Source organism: Lathamus discolor, chromosome 7 (genome assembly GCF_037157495.1).
Source record: "Lathamus discolor isolate bLatDis1 chromosome 7, bLatDis1.hap1, whole genome shotgun sequence".
In the NCBI taxonomy this organism is placed as follows: domain Eukaryota; kingdom Metazoa; phylum Chordata; class Aves; order Psittaciformes; family Psittacidae; genus Lathamus; species Lathamus discolor.
In genome coordinates this window covers 3,802,050-3,824,137 of record NC_088890.1, presented here as the reverse complement: position 1 = coordinate 3,824,137, position 22,088 = coordinate 3,802,050, and the positions used below count along the sequence as shown (strand labels likewise).

Here is a 22,088-nt window from a genome sequence, read left to right as displayed (position 1 = left end):
TGTTGTCTGTTGGTGAGCCCAGGCCCCAGCACCAGGCTGCCCTGCTCTCACCTGCTCCCTCCTGGCAAGCCCTCAAGGGACAGGCAACTGCCATGCTCCTGTCTGTGAACTAGAAGACCTTCTGCTGACGGACCCCAGCTTGAGCCAGCAGCTCCCTACCTGTGCCCTGCACTAATTCTTTGCCCCATTTGCAAAGTTCATTACAGAGAGGGAGCTGAGCCACAAAATCTCCAGGCCCTGCTACAAAGATCAGTAAGCCTGGACAAAGTGGGCAAGAAGCTTTGGTTAACCACAAGCAGCACCAGCCATCCCCAGTGAGGAAACACATTTATTTTCTCTCAAAAGCAGAGCCTGCTCCACCCAGGGACTAAGGTGTATGATGTATCAACTGCCTCATCATATCTCAGCCTGGGCAAGGTTCTTTCTTCTTGTGCTTAATGGCTCTGATGTCAGGTGTCTGTAGCAAGAGGACTCGATGCCTGTCTGAGTGTTCTGTGCTGGGCAAGGAGCAGCTGAGGCATCCAGCTGCATCCTGACAATGAAGCTGAGCGAGTTGGCAGGGCTTTGGCTCTCTTTACTCCCACCCATTCCCCATTGGCTCCATAAATGGGACTTCACTTCTCCACTTCCAGATGAACCCACCCTCTCTGTCCTAGGACAAAGCTTGCTCACCTTCCAACCGAGTGCCTGGTACAGCATCGGTTTGCTGCATTTGAGGCAACCAGAAAAAACACAGCAAAACCAAGGAAGTCACCCAAGATCTCATTCCCTGTCATCCTCTGGGGCAGAGCCTTCTCGCAGGAGACCAGTCAGGCTAACAGCTAGTGTCACAAGTAATTCCCACAGAGAAGTTCCTACATGCAAATGTGGGCCAGATGATAATCTCTCTGTTTATGATTTCTGGCAATCTGGGAGTTACCAAATGAGACCTGGAAGAGATTTCTACCTGCTTCCAGCACTGCCTGGGCAGAGTGCTTCCAAGCAAGGAAAAAAGCCTGTCCTGTTATCCTGCTTGCTGCACTGAGAGGAAGAGAAGGAAGAAGCTGTCTCCTTCTGAGTTCATATAAATGGGTTTGCTCTGGAGACTGTGATTACATATGGGATCCTTTGAGCAGCAAGACCCATAGCAATCATCTCCATGGGAGCGTACAGACCCAAGGAAGATTTAAATTCTCCTTTTCCATTCCACGGACCATCCTCTTGCTTGCACACATGCAAACAGACACTTCCCACTGCCCTGCTCCTGGCCAGCTGTTGCTGACCTGTACCATTACCCTGGTTTTGCGTGACTGTGAGGATGGGGCTATGCTCACACCAAGGGCACCTCTAAGTCTTCAGCATCCTGTAGTGATGGTGCCAAGAGACTTGCAAATCAGCACCAAACCCTCAAGGAACACAAAGGCAGCAGAAAAGCCTCTGTGTTTCCTCTCATATCTGCAGTTTCCCTCCATCCTATCCCTGTTAGCTGTTTTTCAACATGCCTGCACAGCACAGAACCACTCTATAAGCAGGGTACAACACTCGCACCCCAATCCTCTATTCAGAATGCTACGAAGAGAGTGAATGGATCAGTTTTTCCTTCCCTGTGAGGTACCCTGCCTGCAGCCATGCTGCTCTCTACCATGAGGCTGCCCATCTCCTCTGCTTGGGTAGCAGCAGAGGGTCTCCAAGCCATCAGCCTTGATTCTTCTGTCTTGATTGACCTCAGTGGGTCCCCTGCAATGTTTGCTTTCCTTTTATAGATCTGTGACATACCAAACCTCAGATTTACTGCAGAGCTTTTCAAAATCACATAGAACCATTTTGGTTTATAGACATTTTTACCTGGGCTTTCTCCCGTTCCACCTTGTGCTTCTCCTGCTTAGCTAGGTCCACCATAAGGACATGACGCTTTTCTTGCATCACTCCCCCATTTTGTATTTATTTCTGTTTTTCAGTGACAAAGGAGGTGACTACAAAGCCCCTGAAGATCAGAGACTTGACACTTCCAAATGGCACATCAGAGGAGACAGCACCTCTGGTTTGTGACTGTGCAGCCTGCTGCTATCCCAGGCATGGAGGATGCTGTTGGCAGACAGGAGACTATGTGGCCTGAGGGTGAACAGCCCCTTTAACACTGCCTGCTTCAATTTTACTAACCCAAAGCAAAACTGGCTTTTCAGGTAAAGACACAGTCTAGAAGCATTTTGTCTCCCCAGGACAACCTGCAGGCTAGGAAGGATGTGATTATCACATTACCATCTTCCCAGCGGTCTTCAGAGTTTGCTACACTGAGAGCCAGAGAAAAAGCTTTATCCCTTCCCCTCTTTGACTCTACAAGCAGCCTGGCCTGGGACAGATGTTCAAGGTTCAGGGAGCAAGTGAAGGCCTTCTCATCCTGCCTGGCATGCTGGGAACTGCTTTATCACATCCCCCCTTCCCTCCAGGAAGAAGTGCCTAGTTGTTGCGTCAAATTCATGATATTTGCCCTTTCCACGGAGCAGGATTCTGAGGGCGAGCAAGATTCCCCCCTGCTCCTAGTCCAGAAAGGCCACTGATCAATGACCTTGCGCTAAGCTGTTGGCACTGTCACACGTGGGGCTGTGAGACTGGTGCAGCAGCCACGGAGGCAGGATATAATTAGATACATTTGAGTACATCTTTGAGTCCTTGAGAGAAAAAACTGAAAGACTGGCTGCAGGGCTGAGATACTTGGCCAGATGGGGCTCTGCTCTCCATAAAGCAGAGATTATCATGTTCTTCAAATGTGAAAACAAGCAGGATATACAGCACAGACAGAAGAGCCCCATCTCCTACAGCACCCTACAGGGCGCAGTGGCTAGGCAAGACACCTACGAACGACAGTGGAAGAGAGCAAAGGCAGAGCTGCAGAGGGTATCAGGCTTATCTGCAGGACTTGGTACAAGCAGGCACAGATGCATAGAAACCAACAGGTCAGATGTAGCTTTGACCAGCCACATCACTCCCCCAGTGCTATCTATCTCTCTGAATAGGTGGTTACCACGAAGACAAGATTTGCTTCATCTGAAAATCAGCATCACCTAAGTGCCTGGGCAGGATTTGCCTCATTTTGTGTCACAGGTTTGGGAAGCCAGAGGACTCTGCACACATTTGATGCCTTCCTGAGATAAATCCAGAGCAAAGGAAATTTAATGAACCCCCACCCACTGCTGTGAGCTGCAGCACTGCCTGTGTCACCACATCAGCACAGCTCTTTTACATGCAGCACTCTCAGCCTCCAACAGCAGCTGTCCTGTCACACTGAGTGACAGACCCCTTCCTGAGGAGGAAGGTACACATATGCTGTCAGCACAGCACCTCGTAGCTACTTTTCATAAGGGCTTCCCTGCACCACAGGAAGGAGTTTCGCACCCAGCAGCACTGGGATGCAGTTCCTGCAGGGGCATGCGGCTCTTTGGTTTCTGCATACTCCATCACATCTGCTTCACCTCACTCTGTTGATCCCCATGCACCAACATCACTCCTACAACACCTCCCATGGCACTGAGTACTCCAGCACCCAAAGCAATGCCACATGCAGTGACTCTGTGCTTTGGGAGTCAAAAGCCACTCACCCCTGAGCATCAGTGTCCACAAGCAGCCGGACCAGTATCCCCGTCACAGCCACAAGGATTGGGTAATGGTCCACGCTCTCCAGCCCTATGAAAGCAAAAGAGAAAGGTAGAGCTGATGCCACCACAACAGGCAGAGCTGCTCTACAGGAAATACAGGATGCCCATAACACAGCACCTGGAGCCAGTCTGCTACCAGATCCAACTCAGCTGCCCACAGTCACTTCCACAAAGAAGAAGACTGATATTGCTAAGAATAGCTTCCCTCAGCAATTCAGTGCACCCTTTACACAATGCAGAACACAGCAACCAAGCCTCTACCTAAACTGCAATCTGTCCAGGGTCTGAACCTTTCAAACAGCACCACCTAACCTATGTCAGATCAGTGTCTAGCAAGACACCTCCTCGTCCAAGCACAGCATGGCTGCCACTTTAACTGTGACAGCCAGACCCATGCATCAGCTGCCTCATGGGGACAGAGATGCTGGTGGGTACCAGAGCTGCTGAGCAGACAGAGGTTTAGGGCCTAGGAAGAGCACCAACACTCATTTACATCTGGAGGATTTACATGTCTTCTGAAGACAGCACTCCTATGGCAGTCTGTGGGACCAGACTGGCTTCCCAGGCCAGGGATGTGCAGGCCTGAGTTCTAATCCCATCGACCTCTACACTGACCTTCACTACAAGCCATCCCTCACTTCCCAAGAGTATTCATTCAGCATGGAGCGGGACACATTGTTGATGTACAGACTCACCTGGCAGACGCAGGTTGACCACTCTGTCAAACAAGTTCCTTTCAGCTGTCACACGGTTCAGCACCTGGTTCAAGAGCTGTGCAAGGAAAAGCAGAGAGGTTCTGTATTATCTGAATGGGCCTTTCTGTAAGTCACATCCAAACACCATGCTTTGGGGCAGGACATCCTTATAGTTCAGGTTTGGTGCCTGGGAGCAGGTAAATGCACCAAGAGAGGCTTACAGAGCAGACCTTGTTTGGCCCTAGCATGAAGGAGATGGCACCTTACCACTTTGGTTGTACCAATCCCAAACCTCCTAGGGAAAACTCAGTCTGAGGTCAAGACACCTGAATCTCAGCATCTTCCACCTAAATCTGAATCCCACCTAAAGAAACCAAGCTAGTTCTGTGGACAAAACCTCTTGGCAAGCAGAAGCTACAGTTCCTAGGACACCCACAGGCTGTGAAGAACAGGGTGGCAGCTGTAGGCAAAAGCAATGTCAGCAGTCATCCTGCCCTGCCTGGAGCTGGCAGCTGGATGGACCTCCCAGCCTTGAAGCACAGGATGAGCACAGAGAGGAATCTGCTTCTCTGCTTGAGAGAACATCACCACAGGCAGAGATTTCTGCCTAAGACCAGCACAGAAGGAATCAACTGTAAAGACACTTCATTAGCCATCATTAGCTCTCACCCAAACCCCCAGTGAGATGAGCGGGGTCTCCTCCAGGCTTGACACAACTGCTGCAAGCTGAGCACCATCTCTCAAATGCAGCAGCCCTCTTCCTGTTGCCCTCATGCACAAAGAGCAGAATACTGCACCCCTCTGTGGGCACGTTCAGCAGTGGGGCATGGCTTCATAGTATCACCAGGACATGAGTGGGATGCTGCAGTACCCTGCTCTCTGCTGCCTATTCTTCTGCTTGCCTAAACCACCTGCTAAGGGCCCCTCACTTTCCTCCTCACACAGTGATCCCTACAGAAATCCCAGGATCAAATCTGAACACTCCCCCACTGTACTAGACCCCACTATGTCCTGCTTTGACTTGTCTGCTCAGAGTCCTCAGCCTCAACCCTTGTATCAATCCAACCCTTGTAGCATAGGTAAGGCATGTATGACTGCTCTCCACCAGGCTGGCTCCTACAAGAGCAGCCTGTCCTCGGGCTTTCCAGGATTGCCCATGCTTTAGAACAGAAACTAATTTACTGGAGCCTAAATGATGTTGTAGTTTGGAACAGGGCTGTACGATCACCCCAGCAGGCAAGTGGAGATGTTTGGTGCCATATCCTAAGACTGAAGGAAAAAAGATCAAGATGCCTGTCCAAACATCAGGGCATGATCCCTGAGAAGCCAGCTACACTCTGTGAGGCAGTTTGCTCAGATGTACCACGCTTCCTTCTCTAGATTTCATGACACTGCTTGACACAGGAGAATTCAGCATTTACTGAGTGGAAGTAACTGGCCATAGCCCCTCTGAAGGAAGATATAAGTAGCTCTCCTCCTCCTTCCCAGCAGAGGTAGAAATCAGCTGTGACCACAGTAGTTGCAAAGGAGGGGAGCAGTTGACATGTAGAGATTTCAGGGAGCACCACTTGCTCTGTGGCAGCTGGGTTTGCTGTAGCAGCTTTAAATACTCCAGCATTTGGAGCAGGAGTCACCCACTTCACAGCACATCTGGAGAGAAGGCAGAGGGACCCCTATGCCCTTTCACTCCACTAAAGGATAATACCTGGGCAAGCCTCCGAAGCAGCAGTTCTGATGATGGGCGATTCCAGTCAAGGAAGATCTCTGGTGCCAGTGTCACAGTCATCTCCAGCACCCTGAGCAAGCTCACTGACAGGTCGAAGCAGGTAGCACACACTTTCAGCTGGCGGCTGTCCACAAAGTTCCTCTCCAAGCGCTCTGCTGCCTGCTGGATCTGCCAAGCAATGAAGACAGCTTAACAAGGTGCCCCCTTCCCAAAAGAAGGTCTGTGACCCCAGCCCACTCAGCTCCCACACATGCCGGGGAACCACAGCACACCCAGCCCTGAGAGTTGGGTCTTGAACCTTGCCATGTGTAGGACATGAGCACTCACTGAGTACCAGACCCCTGGGTGGCACACTCACCTCCTGAATCATGCCGATGAACTCAGAGAAAGCCCAGTTCAGCTGGTTGAGAACACTGTTGAGGAAGCTGGGGGCCAGGTCACGGTCACTGCTGAGCAGATCTGCCATGTGCCGCTGCAGCAAGGTGGAAGGACATGGCTCTGAAACCAGAAAGCGACAGCTTCAGTGGCCTGGTCCCGGAGTGGCCATGCGTGGGGGCAAGGCCACACTGGGAGCCCAGTCCTGGGCTTGGTAAATGTTGACTTGTGTTATAGTAAGCAGAGATGGCAGGGCACTGGGAGCTGGAGTGCAGGAGCTATTCAGCAATCTCACCTGTTGTGCCTCCAAGCACTTTTCTGGAATGCCAGCCTGAATTAACCAGGGAAGAGCCCTGTTTGCTCACTGCTGCCCATGTGCACAGAAACACTGCCCTGCAGCTCTGCATCCCTCCTGCTCAGCTCTGCAGCCCATGGTCAGCTCAGCATTAACTGTTCCTGATACCAGTGTGGCAGCAGCTGCCTGGAGCTAGCATGGACATCCTTGGTCTCACATGGCCATGACTGTCTACCTGGATCCAGGGAGGAAGGTACCTAGTAAATTCCACTCCTTAGAGGCTTCCACATGGTGCTGGGGCTGGCTCTGGTGTGGGCAGGCTCAGGCAGAGCTGCCCATGCTCCCTGGCCAGATTCAGCGTGAGCTGAACATCCCCACGGTACACGGCATATCACCTTGGGACTTTTTCACTATCAAGAGCACAGATGGGGTCAGACACAGCAGCTGGGAAACAGTCAGGGTTTTGCGGGGCACTGGTCCCATGGCCACACAGGGAAAGGAAGGGGGCACAAATGAAACTGACGCTTCTCATGAGCAGAAGGACTCACTGTCAGTGAAAGGCTCACAAAAGCATTCAACACTATGCAGGAAGGGTATAAGAGTTCAAACCACAGGCTAAAATTCAGGGCTTGGAGAAAGAAACTTGAATAGATTTACCAAGTATAGGGAAAACCTCCAACCTAACTACTTTCCCCTCTACTAGAACCTACTAGTAAGAGCATGTGGAAGCTCTGGCAGCACTGTGGTGCCCAGAGGAACAAGCCATGCTGTGTCTTTGGGGTGGCAGCTTCTTGAAAGGCCAGCCCAGGCAAATGAAACACAGGGCGACATCCACCACATCCCTAGGGATTGAGAAACAAGGCATAACTATAGGCAGATTGCTAGCTGAGATTAGCAAAGCCAGAAGGGAATGGCAGGAGACCGTCAGCTCAAATAGAAACAGGATAAATGATTCTGTAAATACCCACTAGCAAGTTGTTATGGAGGACATTGCTGATAGTGCATAATTACTTTGGGCAGGCTAGCACCCTGGCTTTGATCCTGCCTGAAAGCACATCTTTGGGAAGGATTCCATCACAACAAACATCTTTGATGTCCTGGTCCCATCCACAAGTACTTTCTCAGGCCTTGGCCACACATGGCTCAGGGACTGCCCAAGCTAGATGTCCTTTACACATATTTAGTGGTCCTCAGTCGATTTCTTGCCCAGCATCCCCTTAAACTGTGTAAGTCTTTAGCACTGAACATATCCTGGAGCAATATTCCACAGCCCAGTTGTGTGCAGTGGGATGAATTTGGATTTGAGCTTGGTTCCTACTCTATTTGATATTTATCCTCTGCAACCATCTCCTGGTGGCAGAGACAGCAAGATGCTACTCTCCAGTCAATTCCTCCAGCTAGCCATGATTCCAAGCCTTCACAATAGTCTTTTGAATGGGAACAGCCCCAGCCTGTTCAGTTTCTCATACAGAAACTATTCCCTTTGCCATCCCTCCCTGAGCTTTGCCAGTTCTCCCAGATTTTCTTTGGAGAAGTGGAACCAGAAGCTCACACTGCATCCAAACCACAAGCATGTGGCAGATTTGCACGAACGCACAATGTGGTTTTGGTTTTGTCCTGTTTTCCTTCCTCAGAATTGCTGTAGTGTGATCTGTTCCTTTGACTGGGCATCAAGCTGGTATTTTCCAAAAGACTGCAATAGGTTGACAGTTCAAGGATAACGCTCAGGAACTTGCAAGGCACAAGTGGAGAAGCCCAGGAGTGAACACTGGAACCAACCTCATCTTCTCTGACAGTGAAGGATGATGGCTTACAGCACACCCTTACCAAATTTGCTGATGACACTAAACCATCAGCTTTGTCCAATGTCCTAGGGGCACCCTGAGAAACTCAAGGACTGGAACAAAAAACTTGATCGTATTCAACATAAAGGAGAAAATTCTGGGGAAGAATGACCCCAAATCTCACTCCTGACTGGGAAATAAGGATCTGGACACCATTAAAAGGGTTATGGAGCTTGAACAGGGAACAGATGAGAGCTTGCAGCCCACTGGTTTTTAATCACACTTTCCTTTCACATTTACCACTCCACACCTGGTGACGCTAAATTCCATCAGCATTTTCTCTCCCAGTCATTCAGAAGTGGAAGGTCCTCTTGGAGGGTTAAGTTTTTCATGTCTTCTTTTCCCCAGCTTCCCCTCAACATACAAAAAGTGCTTTTTATTAAAACTGCTGCCATTTCAGCTCCCTTCCAGCCTTCAAATACCAAAGCTGCTCTAAGCAAGGATCACCACTCCTCCTGGATGAGCTCTGCCGGTTGACCTGTTGGTCTGTCGCCAAAGCCTCTTTTACCAACATTTCAAGTCAGGACAGATCTCAAAATGAATAGCCCAGCCAAAGTCTACCTCATTAGAAGGCAGCTTTGGCTTTTTGAAGGATGCTTTTATGCTTGCAATAACTTGCTTTACCCTGATTATTAGCCAATGACTATTTCCTCATGGTCTTTTTCCAATAAATGGTATGACTTTGCTCCAAATCTCCAATTCTAGGTTCCTAAATGCTTTCCCTGCTGCTGGCGAAGACTGTGCCCATCTATAAAAGCACTAAAAAATGGTGCCTGTTGTCAAACTTCTCCACAATTTTGTAGGTTTTTTTTAAGGTTTTAGGCTAACACCAGGAAACAGTGAACTTCTTTGGCTTTTGTTGCTCCCAAGAGGATTCTGGATTTAAAGATGCTGCTGTCAGTGCTACTTTTCGAAAGCAGCATAAGAAACCAGCCCTGGAATACAGCAAGAGCAGCTTCATTTCTTGCATGAGTTCTCAGATGAGGTTCTCCATGGTGCAGTCGTTAGTAGTATCCGGAAACCTAGTCTTGGTGCTGTGTTTATCTTCATTTGCAAGATGTTTGCCTTTGTTGAGGCATTTCCATGCACCTCCTTCAGGTCTCAGTTCCCACTGCCTTCCTGGGTAACAACGCATCCCCTACATGTGCCATTTCAGACAGGGAGATCGTTTCATAGGGTGTCTGTGGATACTTACTGATGTGGTTACATTCTTGATCCTGACAATAGTATGTCATTAGTGTTTCTAAAACTTGTAACTCCCTACTACAAAAGCCACTCTATCTTGGCTTAGCCTTCATTATGACAGATAAAGATCATTCACTGGAACAGATATCAGTGGTTTTCCAAGGCCAGAAATTATGACTTTAATACATTTAATGTGGGCAACAGAGTATGACCCCAGTGGTTATAGATATAACCGATGTTTCCACAATAGAAACTTCCCTGCAAAAATATAAGCAAAAGAGCCAGAGGAAAAAAGAAATCTAGGGGTGTGTGTGGGAAATAGTGAATAAAAACACAGGTATCTTTAAGAAGATATTAGGCAGCCAGAAAGCTCCAGTTCTACAGCAAGCACTTAGGTTAAAAGGTTTACAGAGACCAGGATGAAACAAAGACATAAGTTAAAATGGAAAGCAGAAAATGAACATAACCAAACATAGCCAGTAGTTGACAAAAACAAGAAGAAAAGGGGTAATAGAAGGAGAAGACATAAAAGAAACATCCATGACTAACCATGCTACATACAAAGTTTCTTCAACTATAGGGAAAAAAATCTAGCAGAAGTAGTAAAAGAAAAAACCAAACCCAATAGTAATGGGAGAAAGTCTGATAGCAGCAGAGGCCCATTAATAGAGTTAAAAATTAATAAAGCAGACAAAGTGGAAGCCTTCAATAAGTGCTCCTGCTAGATAACTGTAAAGAAGCAGGGTCATGTACTTTCATCACACAAAGACGATCATGTACTTTATAATTTGCTAATGACCCAACGAGATTTATAACAGGGTTATTTGTGAGACTCCTTGGTCAGCAGCCCAAGGGGGGTCTCTGGACACACTGCAGCATTTACAGTAGAGCTGAGGGCATAAAGGAGGAAAGCCTCAAATGGACCACACTCAGAAGCAATGCAGTTGCACACAATGCTAATCTAAGCTTTTGAAAGGATCCAGATGCAGTTGTGCAATAGCTGCCACTCAGTGGCTGTGGCTGTTGGACTGATGAAACAGCAGTGAAAGAGGTAAGCTCAGGATGCAGCAATCCATGTCAGTGGTAAACTGTGCCTGTTCAAAGGTGTAATTTAGAACACTGAAGGGAAGGTTACAGGGTGAGGCAGAAGGAAAGCAAGAGGCATTGCGGGGGTGAGGTATCAATAAGTTTGAGTGCAAGGCATCAGGACACCCCAGTGCACACCTGGGACTCACACATGCCTCCAAAGCAAAACACTGATAAGCAGGCTAATGCAAGTTTTGGCTCCTTGACTGGCAGATCATGGAAGCATTCCAGACAGCATGACACTGGCATCTGTGGGACTGCTAAAACATGGGAAGGGCTCATGGAAAAGCAAACCCCCTTCCTGAATAAGACACAGAGGTTGCACTTTATTTTCACTATTAGAAAAGACATTATTATTATTATTATTAGAAATAAGGTTACCCTGGAACACAAACACTTCTGAAGAACAAAATGTTGTAATGCACGCTTCAACTCAGCAGAGAAAGGCAGAGCAACAGCAGCGGAGGACAGAAGATTAGGTTAGGCATATTCCCATCAGGAAAAAGTGATGAATTTATTTCTGAGGATGAGGAACCACCATCAGAAGGGTTTGGAGAGTTCAACTGCCACTGGTTGAGGCCTTTGGTGTTGTCAGATCAAGATGGATTTTCTTCCTGAAAGAACTCTTCAGCTTGGGCAATTTTCTAGGCTTGGAAAGGGACTGTGGGTATATTTTCTGGCCTGCATTGCACCACAGCTCAGCTCAGATGATCTCATGGTCCCATCCACCTACCCTTCACCGCTTGATGGATGTGTGGGCAGAAGGCCTGGGGCAGAGGAGCCCTGTGCTGCAACCTGGAGCCACCCTGCAGCTTGGTGAAAGGAAGACATGCTGGGCCTGGCACAGGGCCACTACTGCTGATTGCTGTGTTCATGCCCAAACAGCACCCGGCCTTGCCCAGAAGTCATGATGAAAGTAAACCAAGTTTCTACAGCAGAACTGCCCCTGCCTCTGAACAGAGCCCCAGGCTGCTGTCAGGAGCCAAACTGAAGGCAGAGCTCTGCCTGCATGAGAGCTGTTGTGCCAGCAGGATTAAGGAACAACTTCGGGAGGTAGCAGGAACACAGAAGCAGGAACACATACGGCCTTTCTGAGCCTTTCCCCCAACCTGGGCTAACCCAAGCAGCCATGTCACTGCTTACCATCAGTGAGTATGGGCAAAAGGCAACATAGGACTGTTCACAGATATGGCAAGGCAGCACCAGCACACCCTCCCCACCTGCACAGAGTCCTCCAAAGAAGCATTCCCAAAGCAGGACAAGGCTGGAGCACCAGAGAAGAGGCATTTGCCCAAGCTCCCCTCAGACTAGCCTGCAGAAGCAGCCACAGACAAACAGGGATTTCTTTTTTTCCCCATTGTCCCTGCCAGTGCTCAACTTGCAACAAGGTGAAGACTGATGGGTGGGAAGGCAGGGAGGTTATCTCCTCCTCCTTCCCTGGGTAGCATCACAAGGACACCTTCGAGTCTCCTGTCCCTCTTCAATTAAATCAGCATTCATTATTGATTTGGTTGCACCTTAAAATAGCAATCCCAGGAGCAAGTCCCCAGTAGCCAACCCAGCCCCCTCCAGGATCAGACTGTGCGGAGCCACCCAGGGATGGATGGAGAGAGACTTGCAAGCTGAGGAAATTCTGCTTCTGCTCCAGAGCTCCCCGGGATAGGTGAGCTTGGTCACTGCCCCACAGGACTGGTGGCAGCCACTCAAGAGACTTGCTTGTGTGGTAGGAGGGTGAGGAGATAGTCAGCAGTGCTTCCCCATCATTCTCCAAGGTTGAGAGGAATCCAAGGCTGGCACAGCCTGCAACAGGGCTCTGACCCCAGAGGTAACCCTGGTAAGAGCAAGTCCACAATGTAGCCCTAGAGACTGCCATGTGGGCACCAGCTTGCAGGCATCTGCCAGGGACTTAACTGAGAAAAATTATCACAGGGTGAAGCCCTCTGCCCCCAAGAAGGGTCTCTAGACTGAAGAGGGGAAGGAAGGAGCTCTCTAAACCTACTTCACCAGACAAGAGACGGTCACACAACAAACTTACTCTGGAAACTAGCAACAGAGAGATCTCCTGAGCACCCATGGGCAGGAGAGAGAAAGAGAACAAGAATGCTGTTACAACAGAGTTAAAACAGAGAGACTGAGGGGTGACCTCATCAATGTTTACAAATATGTAAAGGGTAGGTGTCAGGATGATGGAGCTAGGCTTTTTTCAGTGATATCCAGTGATAGGACAAGGGGCAATGGGTGTAAACTGGAGCATAGGAAGTTCCACGTTAACATCAGGAAGAACTTCTTTACTGTAAGAGTGACAGAGCACTGGAACAGGTTGCCCAGGGGGGTTGTGGAGTCTCCTACACTGGAGATACTCAAGGCCCGCCTGGACAAGTTCCTGTGTGATGTACTGTAGGTTACCCTGCTCTTGCAGGGGGGTTGGACTAGATGATCTTTTGAGGTCCCTTCCAACCCTTGGGATTCTGTGATTCTGTGATTCTGTGACTGGCAGCTCTCCCTGCTGGACAGAGCTTAGTGCGCACCTCCACATGCTGCCGACCCACCTCCGGCTGCAGTACCCTCTGCTCTCCAGGTGCAAGGTCTGGCACAAAGCCTTTTCCGCAGCAGAGGGGGATCAGGAATGTATATGAACACACCCAGACTGTGCAAGGGTGAAGCTGGGGACATATTCTTCAGTGCAAGAAATGTACCTTCTCCTCTCCACATCTTTCTCAGCCACAACAGAGCTGAGGAATCCCTCAGTTTGGTGACAGTACTGAGAACCAAACTGCAGTGCCAAAGACAGGACAGGCTCTGCCAGGCTCTAAGAGAGACGTCTGGTTAAAACACTTTCTGCTTAAAAACTTGTCCAGTGCCCCGTCTCCTTGGGCACCCATTCCCACTCATGGGGTACCTACTGCCTGGCACACCTGTAAACATTTCCCACAGCAGCTGTGGACATCGGAGAGCTTTCTCCCAGGCTTACATGTTGGGGAAAGGCTCTCATAAGGATGCAGCCCTGGACCTCTCTCCTCTCCCTTGAAGGGCAGAACCTCTCCTCAGGATGGATCTAACCCAGCATGCAAAAAAGTCACCAGCCAGTGCAGAGAAGCTGGGGATGTCCAGGCTACAATGATCAGGCCTGGATATTTGATCAGGACTCCTCTACTTCAGCAACCACCTCACAAGCTGGCCTGGCCCATGGTAGGGATAGCTGTGAGAGAAGAGGCTGGTCCTGCCTCACCCCTCATCATAATCCCAAGTGCCCATCCCCTGCCCCACTCACTCTGCAGGCTGGGGAGGCTGGCATCCTCAGGCTTCGTTTTCAGCAGGTGTGGGAGCCGTGTGTATCTGTACCCAAAACCACAGCCCTGGTAAAACAGATAAGAAAAGATCTTAGAGCCTGGAAAATAGTTGGGTTTTTCCTGCTACTGGGAAGGGGAATGCTCTCAGATGTTGGGAAGGGCAAGGACACAGGATGCTCACCCGCCACAGCCTGACAAGGATCCAGTTGGTCTGTGCCCAGGGTCGCTGCTCATAGGGAGCCAGGAGGTTCTTCATCATTGAGATCCGCCTGCCGGAGAAGGACTTAAGTCAGCTCAAAGGGTTTGGGGACAGAGGATTAAATAAGACAAACAGTACAACCTATGGAGCTGGGCCAGAGCAAAGCCACTGGTATGAGAGTGACAGAAGGCTCTCAAATCAACTCCAGTACTCTGCTGCAGCTTCTGGACCCTCAACAGTGCTTGGCAGCTCACCTGCTCCACCATCCACCCTGCCACCACTCCAGCCCTGCCCCAGCTCCCCAGGAACAGGCAGGGCAGCACTTACTGCTCTTCTGGGATCCTCTCTACAGCACGCAGTGAGTGGGGGTAGCAGACGTAGCTGGCCAACGCCTGCATCAGGGAGTCCCGGATGTCTGAGGAGGAATGAGAATGGACTAGGCCAGGCACCCAAGGACATGCAGCATACCAGGGAGCACCTGAACACCAGAGGTTAGGAGGGACTGATCCTCACTTAGAGGGGCACACTGTCCCAGCTGATGTGGAGAGCATGCTAATGCTCAGGCAGGTAAGGAATAATGCCAGGCTGGACATCTTAAAATTTAAAACTAAAAAACTAAAGACTCTTAAAAGGGTCACACATCTCATCCTGGAAGAAGCAGAACAGGCCAGACAAGGGCAGTGCCCAGCATCTCTTTGTACACTAAGACATAAAGCCCTCAACAGAGTCTGCAGAGAGATCCCAACAGCAGTCGGGTGAGCCTCTGGCCATGGGATCAGCCAGACCTGCAACATTATCACTCCAAAGCAGAGGAGTGCAGTTTTACCTGTGCCCACAATCCTTGAGTCAGCAAAATGCTTGGCCAGGATGGCAGCAAGGCGCATCAGGGTCTCCTCATAGCCTGCAAAGAGAAAGAGGGAGCAGGGTTCACACCAACAGCCCTGTGGCCCCAGCATTCCTGTGGACATGGCACAGGCCATGGAATTCATTCCTGCTACGACTAGCTCCAGCTTTGAGGTGTCTAGTTGTCAAAGCAGACAGCTGGGAAAACACATCTCCCAACAGAGCTTCTCACCACAGTCTGCAGAGTCTGAAACATTTACTCAGAGAAAGGTAAAACCATGTTACTGAGTCAGACAGCAAGTGAGAGAGGACTAATGCAGAAGAGGCTGAGCCACACAAGTAACACTCTAGAGCTATGCTGAAAAGCCATGTCCAGTCTGCAGGCCCTGAAGAAATCTGCTAACACAATTCTGCTGCTCCCTGAACAGCAGGCACAGCTCCCACTTAATGGATCTGAACACTTTAGCTATGTCTTATTGGTAGGACAGAAGCTCTTCTTACCTTTGTGGGCTCTGGAAAGCACAGAACTATCTGCTAAGAGCTTAGTGGGATCACTGAGCCAGGAAAAGCACAGAAAGCACACAGAGGGAATCTACCTAAACAGACTCTGGCACCCACTGGGTGGTATCTTGATAGGAACATATCCAAATCCCAAATAATTTTGAATCCAAATAATTTTGAATCCAAGGGGATTCAAAACCAGTCTCAATTCTTGCACACAGGGCACTTCCCCTCCCACCCAGAAATCAGCACGTAGTGGCACACATTGCTGGGGCAATCACATCTGCCAGCATCCCAGCCCATTTCTGGTACCTCCTTGGAAACAAAATTTTCAGCTGCCAATGATTTTCACGCTGACAGCTTTGGGCAAGGGCTCCTCCCTGAGCACAGAAAAGGCATGGCTCACCAGTAGGTATCTGCTCAAGGAACAGCACTCAGTGCCTGCCTCACAGTACACAGATAACATACGGATACAGCACACCAGACAGGAAAGGACACAGAAGGGGTGATGCTCAGCTACCACTACTTCACCATAAGGATGCAGCTTGCTTTACACTTTATCAGGCCAGAATTAGCAGACTCCTCATCCCCTTACCTGGAAGCTCCTCCATGCTGTTTACAGGGCTAAAGTAGTTCTTGAGTGCACTGTAGCTGTTCATAGCCACACTGAGGTAGAACTCCGGCATGAAAGCGAAAAGTGAGCCTGTCCTGTCCCCATGCTCGATGGTGCGGATGCACACTCGCAGCAGCCAATATATATCCTGCATCTTTTCCTGGCCAGAGAACACATGACAACCCCCATTCAGTTTTGTCCAGTTTCTCTTTGGAGAAACACAACAATCAACACCACACTTAGACCTGAGGAACATCTCCACAGCTGAGATGTTCCTCAGACCACTGCTTTAAATTCATTAACCAGATCTATGACATTTGGTCTTTTCATAAAGCCACAGAAGCATCATGTAGAAGGAACAGTCAGAGATCTCTACACTAGCCTCAAGCTCAGAGCACAAACATCACCAATGTGACATCAGACCAACCGTGTCTCTGTCTCACTGAGCCTTGAAACCCTCCAAGAACTGCTCCTTGGCAGGGCATATCTGACCACACAGGCCTGATCACAATAAAAGGCATGCTACTTTTTATTCCAAGGACACTGGCTGAAGGAAGGCAGACACTAGCAAACCCAGCATAAATCTGCTGGAAAGAAGGCTGGTCCTTTGTCTCAATTAAATAGGAACAGGCTGAAAGCTCATGCCAGCTCAGATCTTTATAATAGGCAGCCACAGCCTTATGGACTCTGTGCCAGCCATTCAAGCACATTTACTGTCCTGAGGAACATCAGCCTCTTGCTTCTCTAAGCAAAACTCAGAGGCTCCTAAATTAAAACCAGGAAAATTAAGGGCATTTACATAACTTTGAGCTATAAAAATCAACACCAACAAAGCCGTAAAAAGAGGAAATACTATTTCACATCCTGCAATGCCAAGAAATACCATAAGCAATAGCAATTTGCATCAAAGTAGATGGAGGAAGGTAATACTTCTGATTTAAAAACAAATTAAAATGAGAGGTGTAGATAAGCAATTTCACTTCCTTAGTGGCTTTTCTTTTTAATACTCACTACCACCTTTGGGAGATTTACATGGGTTTGTTCTGTAAATTAGACTGAACTAGTGCAAATCAACTAAATTTACTAAAAGACACCTTTATTTTAACACCGACATATATCTCAGCTCAACTGTTGCTTTCAGGATAAAAAGCAGTTCTGCAGACAACATTAAGGTAAAGAAAGCTGCATTTGGTTTTATTGAGATTTGATAACCTCATGACATCATTTCAGGGATTACCAAGCTAGAAGAAAGTCTACACCAAGAGGAAACAAAGATGTGATTACCCACATGTGATGGATAAACACGGGGTTGTAATAAAATAAGCTGAAATGGTCTTCCCACAGGGACGTTTTGAGGGCACGATTGTTTACTTTAAGAGTGTTCTTAAGCTGTAGCACTCCCTTCCATCTAACATTGAATCCCTCAGCTCAGAATAAACTAGTGACTAATTGCCCTTAAGAAGCAGCAGCCTCCTCCGTGCTCTGACACCTCAGCACAGAGAAAGACTTCCCCTGTAGACAGAGCCAGTCTCTTTCTCTCCATCAGCATCAGCAGTGCTTGCAACACTCATACAAATGTGTCCCTCCACTGCACACAAGTCCCAGGGATGCAGGAGCCTGTTGGAAGGATGTCTCCATTGGAGACAGCAGAGACCTGTGATGGCTGTGAAATGGAGCCCTGAAGGTACAGGCAGTATGGACAAACTCCTCTGAGCAGCCACATTCCTCTCCAGAGAAAGCTCGCTCAGCTCCTGGGGCACATTTCACAGCCCAAGCCATCTAGTGAACTGCTCTCCCTGTGGGCCATGCAAACCAGGACAGGAGCACAAGCGGAGAAGGCTGTAGCCTTCACTCCCAGATGCTGCTGATTCACCCAGAAAGGTGACACCACACTTCTGATGGGAGGTGGGCACCTGCATTTAATGATAACAGATCATGTACAGACATGAACAGTGTTTCTGCATGGGCATTGTGGTGATACCTGCAATATACACTGGTAATGCCCCTCTGCCTTTCAACAGTCTGGGGAGAAAGGCCTATTTTCTGGCAAGCATGGGCTATGCTAATGGAGCTGGAGAGCTTCTGCAGCGCAGCACTGTGCCCTGCCGTCCTGCTCTGGGAGTGAAGGAGGGGACAAGCAAAGAGCTCATGAGTCAGGATCAGCCACTTCAGCTCTGCCAGATGTGCTCATATGAACTACCCATCCTGTTTACATACTGGGACACACGCATGTTCAGGGAACCCTGCTATCACAGCATGTTCAGGAAAACATGTCTTCTTCCCCAGCATGCAAAAAGCTACAGAGATGGGGCAAGGCAATATGCAAGGGAAGACAGTGAAATCAGTGGAGTGTAACAGCAAAACTGCTCATGAGAAAACACACCAGAAATTTTACCCTGGAAAACGGTGAGTGCAGGGAAAAAAAAGACAACCTGTGCAAACAGTCACTGTGCTACTAACTGCAGAATGCACTCTCTCTATGTGGGAACCAAGTGAAGGAGAGAACACCTGAACAAAATCACTGAGGCTTGGATCCTTCAAATTTCAGGAAAAACAGCACTAAAGAGATCCCCCTGTGACATACAGCATAGCTCAGGGAAATGGTTCAAAGTAGCCACTATCCTCTAGACATACCCCAAGAACTGAATCTCCCTTCCACCTGCACCCTCTGATGCCCCAAGGGAAAGCCTACAGCACTATGCACAGCTCAGAACAGACTGGGCTATGCCCTAATAAATATAATGGGACCAAGTCTGGGACAGGCAGGGCTCAGACCTAGGAAGGAGTCTCTGATGCACATGAAGGGAAAACTAAGCCCCAGAGATCACTGGTAATGCTCCAACACCAGAGAAAATGACACTTGTGACATGTGAGCCAAGCAGCACAGAAACAGAGGCACCTGGCTTGGTCTCGCCTGAGCTGCTCATATTACACTCACCTTTGAATAAATGGTGACATTTATCCAAGCAAGGCGCCGGCTTAGGTGATTGAGCTTCTCAGAGAAAACCTTTTGGCTCTTCAGCAGTTCCTCATGGATGTCTCTCCTCTGAAAAGAGTGCAGAGATGTGAGGGCAGATGCCACTGCCATTTATAGCATTCTTTTTTCAGAGCTGGACAAACAATGCAAAAGCAAATACCACCTTGCGGCTAGATAAGGAGTACTGGCAAGAGGGAAAGTGATCAGCAGTCTTTCTATGTAGAAAGTGGGAATCAGTGCTATAAAGAGTACTTATCAGTCTCAGCAGTAGCCTACAAGGCCTGATGCAGATGCTGGCCCAGGGTGGGCAGCAGCTTTAGAGTCACCTACTGTCAGATACTTTTTTAACATCATCAGATACACTGTCTCCTGCCGCTGCCATAGCACAGCACTGGAGAGTTCCCACCCCAGGAAACCATCTCCAAGGCATCTATCTGCAGCACATGGAAGTTTGCAAGCTGCCATCGCTTGTCTGGGAGAAGCTGAAGTGGTTGCTTCAGTCCCTTTGTGCCTTGAGCGTGTGGTACAATCGGTTGGCACAGTATGAAATGCAGCTGCCAGCTCCAGGCATAGGTTACTATCCCATCCAAGACATTGGCTGCTCCAAGGCTAGAAATCACCCACTGTGCTTCATCATTTTTTGCTAGATACTGAGGCTTACTAGAGAAGGAAGCTGTGAATTCAGAGACACTTACCCTTTTTGGGCAGCGGCTGATTTTTTCCTCTGTGTCTTTCAGCGCCATGGCATATTCGTTCACATCATCTGACACACCAACCATCTGAAAAACAGCAGATTCCAACCACAAATGAGGGCATTTTGTCGTAGATGTATAAGCATGCAGCCAGATCCCCCATGGAAGCTGGGAGAAGAAAAGGGCACACAGAGTCACCAAATAAGCAGGAAACAGTGTAGAAGCATGGATGCTGGGGGAATGGATTCCTGCTTACCTTCCCAAGCTGCTGGTGGACACTGAGGTTGTACATCATGATTATCCCATCCAGGACTTCCAGGAGAGAGTTCTCTGTGATGGGCTGATCTGGCTCCTCTGGGGGTTTGCCCAGTAAGAGACCCTCGTTTCCATGGCTGCCTTCAACTGCAATGCATCCCCCAGACAGAATAGAGATTCTCAGCAAGGCATTCTGGCACCTCAGCTTCTGCCTGCACCCTCTGAAGCCAAATCTCTGCTGTGTCTTTATAACACAGCGCCCCTTCCCAGCCCATGTGGTTCACTAGAAACACTAACATACCATTCCCATCTCACTGCATGCATCAGATTGACCTGCCAGATCTGTCCAAACAGACCCAGGTCATGCACGTCACAGAATCATAGAATGGTGTGGGCTGGAAAGGACCTTAAGATCATTTAGTTCCAACCCCCCTGACATGGGCAGGGACACCACAGACTGAACCATGTCACCCTGGACTCCATCCAGCCTGGACTTGAACGCTGGCAGGGATGAAGCATTTATCAGTTCTTTAGGCAACCTGTTTCAGTGCCTCACCACCCTAAGAGGAAAGAACTTCCTCCTTATATCTAACCTGAACTTTCCCTGCTTAAGTTTGAACCTGGTACCCCTTGTCCTATCACTACAGTCCTTGATGAAGAGTCCCTCTCCAGCATCCTTGTAGGCCCCCTTCAGATATTGGAAGGCTGCTATGAGGTCTCCATGCAGCCTTCTCTTCTCCAGGCTGAACAGCCCCAACTTTCTCAGCCTGTCTTCATACGGGAAGTACTCCAGCCCCTGATATCCTCGTGGCCCTTCTCTGGACTTGTTCCAACAGTTCCATGTCCTTCTTAGTTGACACCAGAACTGTACACAGTACTCCAAGTGGGGTCTTATGAGAGCAGAGTAAAGGGGCAGGATCACCTCGTTTCACATGCTGGTCATGCTCCTTTTGATGCAGTTCAGTATATGGTTGGCTTTCTGGGCTGCGAACACACACTGCTAGCTCATGTTCAGTTTCTCATCAACCAACACCCCCAAGTCCTTCTCCGCAGGGCTGCTCTGAATCACTTTTCCCCCCAACTTTCTTGAGCCCTGTACATGTGTCAGAGATCTGCCTGGCCCAACATAGCAGCAATGGTGTTGCTACTGCACACATCATCATCCAGGTTGTCTGTGTTCAGAGCAAGTGTGTCTACAGCTCCTTCTGGATTACGTCTCTGCAAAGTCTCGCTGCACTTGCAGGAACAAGGCAGCATCTCCTAACATGCAGAGGTGACAGCATCCCCAGTGTCATGTTCGGGATGACAAATTAGGTAACTATGGACTTGTGCGTGTCAGCAAAGCTGGAAGTAAATAGACTGCATTCCTCTTGAGAATACTGTGAGGTGGAAGATGCCATTCTCCCAGGGATCACCTGGGCCACACCAGCATGCAGCAGAGGTACTCACTGTCCTCCTCTGTCCGCTGCTCCACACTTAGTGTGCGTACTTTAATCTTCTCCAGAGCTCCAAGAGGCCGCCTCGGGTTCATCAGGCTGACGGCTGCTGTGCTGAGGAAGCGGTTGGCACGGCCCAAAGTGGGGGAGCTGAGCCAGCCAGGTCGGGCAAGAGCCCCTCCAATGGCCAGGGCAGCAGAGGGACGCTGGGACTAAAATTAAAAGAAGAAATAGTTCTAGCTGTTTGGCTGCCCACTATTCCTCCCTTATCCCTGCAAAGATGTTGGTAGAGATGAACAGTGGTCACTGGAAAGTGAGCAGGTGCTTTCCCTATCAAGTCTAGGCCTGCAGTGCCAGGTTAGCAAATGGATATTCCTTCCTCTAAGGGCACATGCCAAGTACAAGCAGCAGCTCTGCAACCAAGAAACTGCTCTGTTTGCAGCT

General features: G+C 49.1%; 1 protein-coding gene across 2 annotated transcripts in view; it reads right to left on the bottom strand.

Moving 5' to 3' along the window:
• Positions 1-22,088, bottom strand: part of RNF123 (ring finger protein 123) — a 49,622-nt gene that overhangs the window by 9,405 nt on the left and 18,129 nt on the right. For both annotated transcript variants that reach the window (XM_065687057.1, XM_065687058.1), the window contains exons 23-35: positions 21,658-21,856; positions 20,210-20,355; positions 19,957-20,040; positions 19,223-19,330; positions 16,267-16,444; positions 15,154-15,228; positions 14,655-14,742; positions 14,310-14,397; positions 14,110-14,194; positions 6,412-6,551; positions 6,033-6,221; positions 4,328-4,403; positions 3,576-3,660 (exon numbers count right to left, since the gene is read on the bottom strand). In XM_065687057.1, coding sequence (XP_065543129.1) covers positions 3,576-3,660; positions 4,328-4,403; positions 6,033-6,221; positions 6,412-6,551; positions 14,110-14,194; positions 14,310-14,397; positions 14,655-14,742; positions 15,154-15,228; positions 16,267-16,444; positions 19,223-19,330; positions 19,957-20,040; positions 20,210-20,355; positions 21,658-21,856 — 1,541 coding nt within the window. The remainder of the gene's footprint in view (positions 1-3,575; positions 3,661-4,327; positions 4,404-6,032; positions 6,222-6,411; positions 6,552-14,109; positions 14,195-14,309; positions 14,398-14,654; positions 14,743-15,153; positions 15,229-16,266; positions 16,445-19,222; positions 19,331-19,956; positions 20,041-20,209; positions 20,356-21,657; positions 21,857-22,088) is intronic.